This window comes from Podarcis bocagei (genome assembly GCF_964188305.1).
Source record: "Podarcis bocagei genome assembly, chromosome: 8".
In the NCBI taxonomy this organism is placed as follows: Eukaryota; Metazoa; Chordata; class Lepidosauria; order Squamata; family Lacertidae; genus Podarcis; species Podarcis bocagei.
The window spans coordinates 37,219,116-37,233,777 of NC_138133.1; the positions used below are offsets into that span (position 1 = coordinate 37,219,116).

The window sequence follows — 14,662 nt, forward strand, 5'->3', positions numbered from 1 at the left end:
GTTGAAATCCAATCTTTTAAAGACGATTTTCTAAGCTCTAGATTAAATTGCCTTTGCTTTACTCTATTCACAAAAGAACGGAAGGGTGACTTCCTGTTTAGCCCTTTCCGTTCTGTGCCAAATTCAAGTTGAATTTTTAAAGTCCGGTTCTGTCCTACTCACAAATCTTTGTTTAATATCCAATTGTTCAAATTCCGGGTACTCACAGATGCTTATTTTAAAGTCCAAATTGTCCCAGGAAAAAGGCAGCGCTCTCCGGCAACAGCTATGTGGCTTCGTTCCACGGAAATAGCGATTAACTCACAGCACCGCGCCGCTTCCCCCTCCTCACTTTGGAGCCCGTTGCTGGGTTCCTTAGCGGATTGGGGGGGCGCTAGAGGTGCCCGCCAAGTCCCACGATCACAGGCTTCATCCGCCTGTGATTTTAAAAGGGTCCCCGCTTCGCCATAGCGGAGAAGACCCTGTTTACCGCGGAGCCAGTCCCTCCAGTTCAGAGGGAGTCCGCCATTGCCGGTGGCGCCACCCCGGAAGTCCGAGAGTCCTGGGCAATCTTCCACCACCAACATTGATATCCATTTCTAGCATCCACAGGGTCTCACCGCCTTTGTAAATGAGACATCAGGCAAGGTAGAACAAACAGCAATTATATTAGTTAATGTGGAGCTTAAATTTGGAAAACACAACAAGAAGGGGATATGTGCAGGCAAAGTTCAATGGCGTTTGTAGTATTATAAAGATGATCTAGTATTCTAAATTGTTGACATTTTATTGTATGCATCTGAGTCTTCTCAGCATGGTCAATAAGTATTAAGTCATGCCTACTGACTTCATTCAATTAACAAAATGGGGAATTTAATCCATAGAACCTTATGGTATTATATAGCATTACATATTCCAAAGCATAAACCTGAATGGCATGTGATTTGAATGCTATTATAAAAATCAAAGGGCGATACCTAATGACTGAGACGGATATCACCCTAGTTGGTCAGTAACTCAACTCATTCACTATCAAGATTTGATGAATACTTGTAATACAGTGCATTTTATGTTAAATGAACGATGAGCTAGAAAAGGCTTATGTGATGCAATCTGTCAAAAAGCCCACTAGATGGCAATATTATTTACCTTTAGCCAAACAGAGAAACATACCAAGTTTGTTGGATACTGCAAAGTGTTCCCCAGCTTTCAAAGGAAAGGAGAACAGAACAGACCCTGCTAGGGCTGAGCTGAAGTTTGGAATGGTTTTTGCTAACATTTTCAGCCATATCAAAACATGTGGGGTTTATTTGGTGGCTGCATTAAGAATAGGTGAACGTGTTCTGGCTCTTCTTCTCAGTGACATCAGCATATAAGCCAAGTCCAATGGACTGCATCAAGCTGTGATGTCATCCTGTGCACTATGTGTTCCCTGACTGTGATCACAACCAATCCAAGAGTCAATGAAATCTAGTTGGTGACGGATAGTTCTGATGTCAGCCTGACTATTAAATGATACCTGACCTAATGGTATTGCTGATGTGATTGAGGAAGATGATGCAGCAATAAAAAGGGGGGTGGGAGTGGCAACAATGTGACGGCAAAGAAACCAAACTACAGCAGCGTCCATGCCTGAAAAAGGCAACATTTTTCACAACAGAGGGGTATTCCTTTCAACCCCAAGTTTCAAAGTAGAACATTCAGAGGAGCCCTAGATCCTACTAGGAAACAATTTATAATCTGTGACATTCTGCCTTACAGTCTGTAAACAATACAGAAACAGACGCCACACACCTTTTTATGTACGTGAACTCTGTGCACGAAAGGACAAAGATATTATGTATGTTTTGTATGTCTTCTTTATTGTAGCACTTGCATGAAATCCAAATCCACAGAAAATTCATCCTGAGAAGACTGCGTGTATAAAACTGTGATTCACCACGAACAATCTTTGCTAAATCATATTTGCCGCTGCCACAGCTGGCTGCCAGTTTATATTAACTGCATCATCCCAGTTTGCATTTTCTATTAACAACAATGATTCCCTACTTCCAGTATTTACCCAGCAGAATTACACATAAGCTCAGTGGCTCCACTCCCAGTGCCTTCACACGGGTATGTTGTGAGGATGCAAAATGACCTTTCAGCCAACTTTTACTTCATTACTCCCATTTTTGTAAACTACAGTATCACAAACTGCAATGAAAGGTCACTTCAGTTGTTTCTCTATCTGTTGTCTTCAACTATTATGGTTCTTCTAGGGTAGACCTCAATATCCACAAATATATAACGATACTCGTATTTTCCACTTTCTGGATTCTGCAAAGAGAGGGGATGGGAATTAATTTCCTTGCGCACACTAACCTAAGCATTAAGATTATGGTTGATGTAGGTCACAGAGGCTGTCATACCTCTTTCACTTCCAGATGAACTGTTCCCTGCTTTCCTTTTTCTGAGCCCTCAATGTAAAACTTTAGGCGCATGTATTTCAGTCCATCTTTTACATACTCAATGTGGCTAAGAAAAAAAAGAGGAAAGGTTTCGCAAGCCCTGAATGTTAATGCCAGAAAAATTAATAGTTATACACTATAAGAAACAAAAACTTTACATGGACAATCTTGTCTTAGTTCCAGAATTCAATTAAACTTGTCTGGTTACGGTTACACTTGGACCACCCTGTCTGAAAGCTTCCTAAACCCACAAACAAGTGAATTGGGTCTAAAACTCAATTTACATCTGATCCTGAGCGTGTTTGCTCAGAAGGAAGTCCAAGGATGCACACACAGGATAGTGGCCATAAATACGGAACCAAACAACATCATGAGTCATTTCCATTAATTTCAATGGGTCTACTCTGAGTATGTCTAATGCTAGACACAACCCAATGAGATTAATCCTAGGCGTGAAGCAACTTTGAGAACATACTAACCAGGGGCAGCCAACATGATGCACTCCAGATGCCACTGGACTACAACTCCCATCATCCCTGACCAATGGCCATTCTAGCTAGGGCTAGTAGTAGTTGGCTAGTAGTAGTTGGGGCACCATGTCAGCTATTCCTATGTTAAACCATGGTTTAGCATAATGTACATGGATAATAATGAGCTGTAGTGACCTTAGGCTTGCATGCTACCCCCTATCCTCCCACAGAGCCAAGAGGAGTAATTAGGAAGCACTTGATTTTGCTTTTGGTTAATCCTGGTTTGTTATGTTACCTGAAGGGGCAAATCCTGGCTAACACCGACTATGGTTAATTTTAAACAAGCTAACTTCAAACCATGTGTTGTGAAGCTGGGTAGCTGAAGCTAGCCATCATTTCATAACTAACCATTACCTCCAATTCCAGATCCAGACATTGCAAGCAACTGTGGCTAACTGAAAACAGGAGCTAAAGTCCTTCTTTTCAGCCAGGCAAGAGGAGGAAAAGGAGAAGCATGAGCCTGAGGTTCATGCAGATCATGAGAAACCATGTGAATGAAGCCACTGTGTTGGCTGAGCATAGTCTGCTCCCATGACCAGCTGGTACCTGAATGAAGTTCTTCTGCCTGGTGGAGGAATCATGTCCCACCTCAAGAGTAACAATCGTGGATATAGTATTCTGAGTGTTGCTGTGGCACATCTGTCTCAAATTCATGTACAATAGGTACACAAAGCTCCACGCGGGACTAAGATGGACCAGTGTCCCTTCAGCATCCTTGTTATTCAGCATAAATGTATGCTGGCAATCGATGTGACTAAGAAGGTTTCTTGGCTATCAGGTGCATTTGCAAGGGTTATTGTAGGCCTCAAATTCAAGCTGCTAGCCTAGGCCCCAAGGTAGTTTCCCTTTTACCTTCTTGGCAAGACAAGTGAATATGACATGTGTCAAGTGAGATGAACAGAGTAAGTAACAAATCCACAGAGAATGTTAGCAGAAAGAGAGCCAGTGCTTCTGTAAGTGATGCGTTCACAGGTACCTGACCAGTTGTCTTCTCCCGCGGCGCGTTGCTTCACCGTAACCTTTTATGGGTTCACCAAAAACACCTATTACCTAATCAGTAAGGACAGGATAGGGTGCTTAGTAGTTCGTCTCCTATCAAACACTAGGTGCACAGTTCCCTCAGTTTAATCAGCAATACTATACGACCTTCTTCAACACATTACCTAGAGAGGTGGTGATCTCTCTCTCTCTCCGGAAATCTTCAAGCAGAAGCTGCACAGCTGTCTGCTGGGAATGGTCTAGTGCCAGATTTCCTGGGCTCAGCTAGGAGTGGATGGCCTACAAGACCCCACCCAACTCTTATGATACACTGAAAGCTCACCCACTATCACTGATCTTTCCCTGAAGCATGCAGCAGCAGGAAATGCTAGAAATGTTCTAGGATGCATTTCCAGGGCAGCGGTGCATGGGCTAGTCAGTACCCAATGCAAAGTGAGTGACCGTCCCTCAAAAGATGCCTCAGAATTCTCTGTAATGTGTTAAGGCTCTGTGGTAAGCCGAACATTCAAGACTTGAAAACAAACCTCAGGGTGAGCTCTGCATTTCTCCAGGGCATCTCCATAGATTTTACTGGGGCTGGAGGAAGAGAACAGCTCCTTAAAAATCACATAGAATAAACCACCTGAAATGGAAGAAGAAAAATAAAATGCAGATGAACTAAGAACCTTTCTGCTGAAGTGGTCAACAATTAAAACAGTGAGGAATATGTTTTCCCCTGTCTCAACAACCTGTGACACCAATGCCGATCACCACCACTATTAAGTAGGTGAAATCTCGCCCAGCTTCTTTCACTGAAAGAGAAAACAAGACCAAAAAAATAAAAATTACGAAACGGTAGTTATACATTATCAGTCTCCTATAGCTCTGTTGGTTAGAGCAAGGTTTCTCAACCTTTTTCCGACCGTGCCCCCCTTCCAACCTTGTTTCCTTCCTGTGTCCCCCTCATGGTTGTAGCCAAGGGGGGGGGGCAGCTGCCCCCAGTAAGTAAAAACCAATACAAATCAATACAAATCTGAGGTTCTGCCCCCTAACAAAAATCTTGGCTACGCACATGCCCCCCCCCCACTGGTAGAAAGATAGCTATATAATATTTTTTTTTGTAAATAGAAAATGTTTATTTAATTTTTTAAATAATTTACACAAAATACAATGACATAAAATGATAGGAACATAATGAAATATTGTTGAAGCAGAAAAACATAGAATCATAGAGCTGGAAGGGACTCCAGGGGACTAGATGATCCTCAGGGTCCCTTCCAACTCTACAATTCTACAACCACAAACTACATTGTTGTCTTATGCACATATATCCAATAGCTCCTAAATGCTTCCTCTAAAATTGAGAAAGATAAAAGACTGAGTCAAAACAGCTTTTGCTTTCAGAATAATGGAACATTAAAAGGATTTTACATCTCTTCTAACCCCTAAAGTCCTCATTCTCGCTCTTTCCATGGGGAATGTAGTGATGGTTTGCTGTCAAGGAACAGCTAGGGTGCTTAATCTGTGCCCTCCCCCAATATGTTGTTCGACTCCAACTCCCCTCAGCATCAGCCTGCATAGCCAATGGTAAGAGATGACGGGAACTGTAGCCCCACAACATCTTGGAGGGCCACAGGTTAGCTGAACAGGTTTTGCTTTCCCAAGGTCTATTTAGGCTAGATTTTACAAGACTTTCAGTGGCTTTTTCGTATTGCTTGAGAGTTATAATTTAAGCCACACGTATTTAATTTATTATAATTATTATTTAAACAGCTTTTAACAATGGACAAGTGATGTATACATATTTTAATAAAATAAGCAACAAATTATTTCATTTCTCATTCTCAAGAAGTACTCTCACAGCTCAGCAAAGAGCCCCAGTGCAGAACTTGAGAATTACTAGAGTGGATACAGTGTTTACGGCATTTGTTTTTGATCCAATTTGCGTTGCCTTCATGCTCAGGGGCATTGGGGCAACTTGTTCTCTCACCACCGATTCTCTGCTGGTTTCAAACACCAATGATCTATTTTTTTTTGTTATTAGTAACAAACATGTTAATGACTGTTGTACTCATGCTGTAAAGTCATTAAAAATACTTCAGTCATACTTTAATCAATATTGGACCAAATCCTTTTGGACTAGTCAAGGGCCAAATTCTAGCCTGTCTCCAGCTTCAATTGTCTCCCACCACTCAACCTTTCACATGCTAAGCTAAAGTTGAATAAAGATTGTGGAGAAATCTTCCAAAACAGTTTAAAAAAAAAAATGCTATAGCCAATTGCATATATAGCAGCCAATTTTATGCCTTCGTTCATTAAATCCAGCCAGGCTTTTAATTTTTATGAAATGCCTTACAAAATAGATTATTGTTCTTACGGTTGAATGGGAAACCCATAAAAATGTAAAAATGATCAATGAAGTGCTTTATGAATAACATTAAAAACTCCAAACATATAAATAATGCAGTGAGCACAATGTATTTAAATGGTAGAACAAATACACTGATATTTACAGGAAGGTTCTGTGAAGAGTTAGGCATGGAGTCCTTTGAAATCAAGGGCTTTGCAAAGGAAACTCTGCATAAGATTGCTGCCTGAGGAACTCATGAGGCCGAAGCCATAGTCCTGTCACACATTCTAGGTAAAAGGTAAAGGGACCCCTGACCATTAGGTCCAGTCATGGCTGACTCTGGGGTTGCGGCGCTCATCTCGCTTTATTGGCTGAGGGAGCCGGCGTACAGCGTACAGGTCATGTGGCCAGCATGACTAAGCTGCTTCTGGTGAACCAGAGCAGCGCACAGAAACGCTGTTTACCTTCCCGCCGGAGCGGTACCTATTTATCTACTTGCACTTTGACGTGCTTTTTAACTGCTAGGTTGGCAGGAGCTGGGACCGAGCAATGGGAGCTCACCCCGTCGCGGGTATTCAAACCGCCAACCTTCTGATCGGCAAGTCCTAGGCTCTGTGGTTTAACCCACAGCGCCACCTGCATCCCTGGGTCACACATTCTAATTAGGTGCTAATTGAACATCCAGCATACAAGAGTCTATTTGTAGGGATGAGTGTGCTAGCACTGCTGCCCCTATTGCCATTCCATTTGCTCACCAGGAGTGACACTATGAACTGGGGAACCTGCTGCAGTCATGGAGGCTCCCAGTGGCGGACGCTGGGGTCTCAAATTTCGGCGGTTCCCTGTGCGATGCCAAAATTTGGCACCCCCTGCCTCTTGTGCTCTATTCTAAACCACAGTTGTGGCACCCCCGAGTCTCCGCGCCCACTGCAACTGAACCAGTTGCGCTCTCCTAAATCCGTCCCTGAGGTTCGCCACTCATTTTAGAACTCCCTTCCCATATTAACAAATAATCAGAATGCCTGAAGAGCATTATCTGTGCACTAGTTGTGAACGCTGTTGGTGGCATTCAAACCACAATGACTTGCAACTCCTTGAATGTCTAGGTGTTTTGACAGAATAACTTAATATTTTTATAAAACATGTATTATAAAACATGTGTAGACCACATAATACTGCAATCAGCCCACCATGGTCTTAGAGCAGGCACAGACACCCTCTCACTAGGAAGCAATCACAGTCAGCTTGGTGAAAGGACTCCTGAAGCAGAAAATCCCACTTCCACACAAATCTGAGTGCTGGGCAACCTCTATTATAAATCAAACACAGCTAATGATATTGTACCACACTCAGGGTTGGCCCAAGATACTTTGCTCCCTGAGGCAGAACAGCAAATGGTGCCCCCTGTCCCAAACCAAGGTGCATGGTATCTAAGGCTAATCAAGTTATTGGGTCATATGAGACAAAATGCTTACAATCATCTCTCCCTTAAATGTAAAAATACAATAATGATAAAATAACACTTTGCTGCCCTTCCATGATAGCAAAAATCAGTTGCCCAAGGCAGTCTCACTCTGCCTGTCCCATTCATCAACGGGCCTCCAGTCAAACAACTGTCGAACATTGTCTCAGAAACAAATCCCCAAATAATCTGAGATCCCAGTAGAACATGAGACTCTTGATCTCTGGGTTGTGGGTTCAAGCCCCACATTGGGCAAAATATTCCTGTTTTGCAGGGAGTTGTCTAGATGACCCTTGTGGTCTCTTCCAACTCTACAATTCTATGAGCAGTACAATCCTAGCTAAGTCTACTCAGATGTAAGTCCTGCTGAATTCAATGGGGGCTGACTCCCAGGTAAGTAGGGTTAGGACAGCAGTGCAAGTTTTGCAGAATATTTCAGATTATGGACTGAAAAAACACCACTAGGCTCAACAGAAACACGTCTATATATATGCAGATATGCCTAAAAAGTTGGAGAACTTTAGTAGTTTGGGAAACGAATTTTACTTGCCAAGAAATCTTGGCAGTTGCTGGAGCCTCCCGTTCCTTACCTTTCTGAGCAGCTGACAGCGATGCTCCTTCTTTCTGGCCTCTTTGCACAGACACTTGCCTGCCGCTGTTTTCAGTTCTCCCAGCTCTCCGGGCCCCTTCGGGAGTCCAGATGTGTCGCTTTGGGCTCGCAAATGCTGCATCAGGGCGCGGGTCGGGTCGCTCGGCTCTCGACCCTTGCCCGAGCCTGATGCACACGCAAGTCCTTAGAAGCGCCTTCCTATGCTGTGCAAGGAGCCCCCACTTCGCGCAGGACCCCAGGAGCTTGCCACTGCAGGGGATTCCTCGCATGAAAGAAAGCATAGCGAGGCGAAGCAGGGCTTCACTCTATAACTCCAAATACAAGGTCTATCATACACTAAATATGCTCCCGTCCTGTGCAAAGGATCGGATTCAACATCCCGCAGTTTCCTCTCGATGCAAAATAGTCATACCGTTAGAAAGATACATCTTACTCAAATCTTTCCGCCGGGCTTTTACCTGTTGATGCACTTTTAACAAGCCCAAGGGGGACACGACCCCTTTCACCCGCTGATGGCAGCTATTTGCCCCGCCATTACGTTTGCAAAGCCCTCTGGGAACTGTAGTTTGCAAGGTAGCAGAGCTGCCCGACTACTCCGGTAAAGTACTACAACTACCACAATGCAAAGCGCCTCGCGCCTAGCCTCGCTGCTCAAAACTGCATTGCCAGAAGCCTCCTCCTTCCCGAAAGTGTCTGTCTGTATATTGAGCGTACGTGCTCTGGGACAAGTCCACCCTTTATCGTTTGCATAATAAATAAAAGGTTAGGTTCGTGCTGTATACATTGCTCAGAAATAATTATTTGCCCTTTAAGCAGGGTCTGTAAAACTTAAAGAGGGCTATCTTCAAATAGGCACTGGCCCGCCATCTGGGAAGGTCAGACTCGTGGTGTGCAAGCATTATGTGTGCAGACGTCTGCAAGAAAGACGCGTGCACTACCGTCAACTCAGAATGGCGCAGCTTTCGGGTGCAAGAAGCAAACCTGTATTTGGGCTGCGGATGCTCACTCACGTGGTAGAATGCCCCCCCCCCAAAACTGTGCCCGGCATAAGGAAAGCTAGCAATCCTATACATTTTATCTAATAAATCAGTTCTACTGAATTCAACGGGGTTTAACTCCGGCAACAGGAAATAATCTAGCTGGGTTTTACGGGATTGCGCTGTAAGGATGCCATCCTTTGCACGTTTTGACAACACGCAAGCAAAGCCCCATGAGGGCAGTGTGGGGCTTGCTTCCGAGAAAACATGCATGGGATTTCCTAAAGATTGAGGTTACCAGTACATTTGGTTGTCTGTGCACGTTTACTTGGGAGTGGGGCCATTAAACTTCTGAGGAAACGTGCATTGGGAATTGGGATAGATCAGGATCAGCCCTATCGGCCAACTCTCCCCGCCCCCAGGACAAAAGTAGCAAAGAACGCGTCTCCGGCCTTCTCCTTTATTTTGGCAACAGGCGACCCCGCCCTACGCGCGTCCGTCTCGCCACGACCCGCCCCTTAGATACTAGTCTACATTGACCCAAGTGCGGGAAGGAAGCTGCTTGTGGGGGAATAAATTCGGTAGCGCCGGCGGAAGAATTCTGCCCGGGGCTACTTTTTGTTCGGCTTCGTCGCGTTTTTTGCAGACGCGCTCGCGGCCTTGACTGGGCGGTAGCGAAGCACCATCCCACCCCCCGCCCCGTTTCGACGGCCGTCGCCATGGCGACAGGACGCGGTTGGATTCTGAGGCAGCACAGCATAGGGGTTTCGCGCCCGTTGTCCGACGCGATCCCTTCTCCCGGCGTCGACTCGCGGTCGCCATTCTTAGTCGCTCCTCCAGGCGCTACTGCTGGAGTGGGTGGGAGATCGCGGGGCGTCTTGTTTGAACGCCCTAAACCCAGATCCCCCGGTGCCTTTCTTGAGTCTCACAGTTTTAGGCAGGTTTACTCGCTTTCTCTCACAGAATATACAGCCTAAGTCTTTATGTCAATGGAAGTGTGTGTTTTTTGTTTTTGTTTTTTGAGGGGGCGCTTGCCTATTTTTCTGCTTGTTATGTGCCCATTATGTGTCTTTTTTAAGCTGATTGGTTGTGTTGCTGTTTCATTCTTGAATTTGGCTCGTTTTTTAGGAGGAATTGTAGTACAGTGGTACCTTGGTTTGCATACGTCTTGGTTTGCATATGTTTTGGATTACAAACACTTCAAACCTGGAAGTGCGTGTCCTGGTTTGCAACCTTTTTTTGGATTACAACCCATTTTTTTTGGAGGCCCCATTGGCGAAAGTGCACCTTGGGTTACAACCTGTTTTGGTTTACAAACAGACCTCCGAAACGGATTATGGTTGTAAACCAAGGTACCACTGTAATATGATGTAGTGACTCATCCATAAATACTCCCAGGTTGGTTTTCAGAACAAAACCATGCTGAACAACAACACCAGCACGACAACATAATTACAATAAAAAAGAAAGATGGTAGAGAAAATGTTAAACAGCCTATGATTAACATTTTTTCAAGTGTTGCAAACCTTGGGCCGTAATCCCGTACTCGCTTGGGAGGAAGACTCATTTTACTTGGTGGGATTTGCTTCCATGCATAGGACTGAGTTTATAAGAGGGCAAGAACATGAAAAACCCAACAGCGAACAAATAATTTTGCAAGCTTCTTGGGCTGTATTCCCCTCGCGGGCAATCTTCTGGGGACCCAATGGTGGGAGTGGTCAGAGGTAAAAGTGAGTGGAGCAACAGGTGATTTTTACCTTTGGACAGTATGCGACTTTCTACCCATGCAAAAGTTAGATTTCTATATACACCCATTGAATCTTTCCAGGCAGGCAAGAGGCATCATCACAGTACAGTTCAAGGATGCATTCCATCCTGGCCAAAATCACTCAAGGAGGGCATGAAATAGGGCTGGTGAGAACTGTGGCCTGGGACTAAAGACCTGAGAGAGAGGTTTGGAGGATCACATTTGACCTTGGGCCTAAGGTTCCCACCCCTGATGATGATGCTGATGATAATATGTGTTGTTTTTTATAGTTCTATGTCGGAATACCCAGCAGCCATGCAACTCAAAAAGACACACACTCGCAGGATGTGTACGAGGTCTACTAGTATCAAGTCAAATTCTGCAATTGATTTTGACAGGTAACATACTCTTGATGCTTTACAGATGCATGCTTACCTTGTATGTAAATCTCACTGAATTCAGTTGTACTTATTCTCTAGCAAGCATGCTTAGGATTGTAGACAAGTATTTATCTTTTAAATACTTAGCTGGACGTTTATGATTTCAAGAACAGGTTTAATTGTAAACATGTCTTGGTGTGTAACCACATATTCGTTCACATGACCCTGAAGGTAAACTCAATTCTTTTGGTGATTGTACATTGAAAATGCTAAATTAAATTTGTGTATCTGAACAGCTCATGGCAGTGTCATCCCTAATAATGATTCGTATATTTTCATAATAACAATGAGGCTTGTACCACTTCATAAACGAGGGTAGAAATGTGGAAGCTGCTGAGAAACCTGTATGTGTGGTTGAGGCTCAGTGTAGTAGTCATAATGTATGAAATGAAATTGGTCATCCTATGTACAGTGTGGATCGGTGCTACATGATGCAGACAGATGAGACCTATTCAAGTGTTTTAATTTATCACATGATGAGAGACAGTGGGGATGAGCATCCCTATCACCCTACATGAATTGGAGGGATAAATTCTGGGGTGAGGGGCCTTTTCTACTCAAGTAGGTCCCCTATGTAATTTATAACCCTGAGTTCATGTGAGGAAGCCTATATTAATAGAGCAGACTCTGTGTTACAAATGTTTGCCTCCAACTTGGGGAGGTTGACAGGGATAGACACCATAGAGTTAGAGCTAGTGTGCTTGTCATATTTTCCCCTCACACAATGGGGACCTTTTCTGCACTGACATAGACACCTTCCATGGAACAGTGCTGATCCATGTTGCAAACTGTTGGTATATATTTCCACCTGCTAAAACTCTTGTGGACTTCTGTGTGCAAGCAGGAGTGACAGTAATTCTATCACTAGAATGAAAAGATTTTCCACTTAAGTTCCTTTAAATGAGTGAGAGATGCCCATTGTGCCCTAAATTACATTTACCTTCTTCATATTATGTTTGTGTGTGATGATGGAATTCTACAGGTTATTTCTGCTTTTGTTTTCACATAGACAGATTTTTGTGTTCCAGATTTATGAAGCAGGGATAGATTTCATTCTGATATATGCTTCTGCATGTTTCTTCCACTCAAATAACTGCATCACTTTTTCATCTTCATCCTCCAGAATGCCATCAGAGATACTACTGAAGATATTATCCTACCTGAATGCAGAGTCACTGCTGTGTACTGGCTGTGTGAATAAAAGTTTTTATCATCTGTCCAATGACAAGTAAGGGACAGTAAAATATAGCCAGAGGTTTTTAACATGACAGCAGTCATTATAATCTAATTTATATTATCCCTTTATGTTTGATCATTGGGAGAAAGCAAGCAAGTACAACTTACTGTGCTAATTTTTTCTCATCGTTACAGCAGTTTACATGAAAGAACTTATATAGTGTTATTAAGCTATGCGGCAGTTTGAATCAGTCTGAATGTGATTTGCCCCAGTTTTGGGAATAAAGCAAGTACTGCCCTTCATCAGAAACACCTCTGCTTCATCTACTGTTTTGAGAACTGTTATGGTAGAAATATGGTATATAAATATTGTAAATAAATACTACACATTTACATGCTCATAATATTTTGTAGTTTCTGTATATTGTAGTACTCCCCCTTCCCATCATTGGCCTTGAGGATGTGGTTTGAAAAAGGATTAAGGATAATAAGTGAATAAAAGTATAATAGTAAACAAGGACACATGTGTATGCCAGTAAACTTTTGCTAGGTCTGTATATATATGATGTTTAACTGCTTTTTAGGCACTTATTTCCCCTCTGTGCATCAGAAAAAATTGCCTTAGTAATTCTTGGCCACTGGGTGTGCAGGGAGGTTATATTTAACAGTGATTATGTATGTGGCATTTGGATCTTAGTGGCTCCCAAGTTGTTCTGGGTACAATTCAAAATACAAACCTTCTTATGCACTTGGGCCTTTTTACAGGTGCTGCTATGAAAGTAGTGTTGTTTGATGTTGGATTGGCTGGCAGAAGACACGGGAGATTCCCTTTGATATAATTTGTTAAGAAACTGTTGGGGTTTTTAATTTAGTTTCTTAGGTGGTCACCTAATATCTTATTCTAAGGAATCCAGAACAATCATAAATAATTTGTAGTCATTTATGCTCTTTTAATATTGATTATATTGTTTGTGTTTGTTAGCTTTTCAATTGTTGATGACTGTCCTGAGACTTGTTTTGAAGGATGGTGGGATAAAAATTGAGTCTATGAATAAATAATGTTGTGCGCTTATCATCCAAAAGTCAATTTTAGTGTTAATTTTAGTCTAACATTAATAGAGAATGACATAAAGCTGGATCATGAGTGCTAATTAACAAAATTTGTAGCAGTTCAGCTACATTAAGATCATTCAAAGTGTTGGCATTATTTAGGTAGAAGATAGAAACTGCCTCCTGATACTTAATGATGGCTTAAACATTAAACAGCATGCTCTTTAAATATTTCAGCGATTCTTATGTTATTTTATGTTGTATTTTTCTCCAGTACAATCTGGTTCAAAATATATTCTAAGTCTTTTCTGCCTAAAAGAAAAAAATGGAGGACTGAATCTGCCCAGGAATCAGCTGTCTCTCTGAATCTTCCAGAGTTGCAAGATAGGGAGTCAGGATATTGGAAGAAAGAGTACATCATGAAAAAAATAGCTGCTGGCAAAGCTGATTTGATTCGGCTTCTGAAGCCAATAAATACCCGTACTGGCCTTCCACTGAAAACCAAAGAAGCTATCAAGTGAGCAGTTTTATATAATGTGTAATACATGGACATTTTATATATTTTAATGACTACCTATTTTCTTTGTTAGTAAAGGAAGAAAAAATTGGATCATTTGAGAAATATATGTAAAATTGATACTATGATTAATATTTAGTTACCAGGTAGGAAGTAATTAAAATGGAAAGAATATTGATAATTTTGTTAGCTTTGGATTTTGTTTGTAGAGCATGTTTTGGAGAAAACAAATAGGTTCTGTTTTAGAAACAAAGGGGGAAATGTGGCTCTCTTCTATGAAATTCCAAGCATTTTGATTATAGTTAATTTTAATGTGCTTTATCTGTATGTGGAAGTGGCAGTCTAAGGGAGCAATCCTACAGCAAGGTCAACTGTGATGAGCAGATCCAGAAGCTC

General features: G+C 42.5%; 2 protein-coding genes across 5 annotated transcripts in view; one reads left to right on the forward strand and one right to left on the reverse strand.

Annotated features, from left to right (window-relative positions):
- Positions 1-1,815: 1,815 nt before the first annotated feature.
- On the reverse strand, positions 1,816-8,929 carry TIMM21 (translocase of inner mitochondrial membrane 21). The gene is made up of 6 exons (XM_081205675.1): positions 8,340-8,929; positions 4,687-4,749; positions 4,483-4,580; positions 3,936-4,009; positions 2,391-2,496; positions 1,816-2,298 (listed from the first exon to the last, which is right to left on the reverse strand). Exons 1-6 carry the CDS (start codon positions 8,638-8,640, stop codon positions 2,206-2,208), a joined length of 735 nt encoding a protein of 244 aa, XP_081061801.1. The 5' UTR covers positions 8,641-8,929; the 3' UTR covers positions 1,816-2,205.
- A 1,130-nt stretch (positions 8,930-10,059) lies between these two features.
- The window catches only part of FBXO15 (F-box protein 15), a 329,429-nt gene continuing 324,826 nt past the window's right edge, over positions 10,060-14,662 (forward strand). For 2 of the 4 annotated variants that reach the window (XM_081205639.1, XM_081205636.1), the window contains exons 1-3: positions 11,329-11,481; positions 12,647-12,751; positions 14,024-14,266. In XM_081205639.1, the coding sequence (XP_081061765.1) occupies positions 11,336-11,481; positions 12,647-12,751; positions 14,024-14,266 (494 nt within the window). In that variant the 5' untranslated portion in view covers positions 11,329-11,335. Of the gene's footprint in view, positions 10,191-10,618; positions 11,290-11,328; positions 11,482-12,646; positions 12,752-14,023; positions 14,267-14,662 lie in introns of those variants that run through there. The other 2 variants (XM_081205638.1, XM_081205637.1) reach the window with 2 other exon arrangements.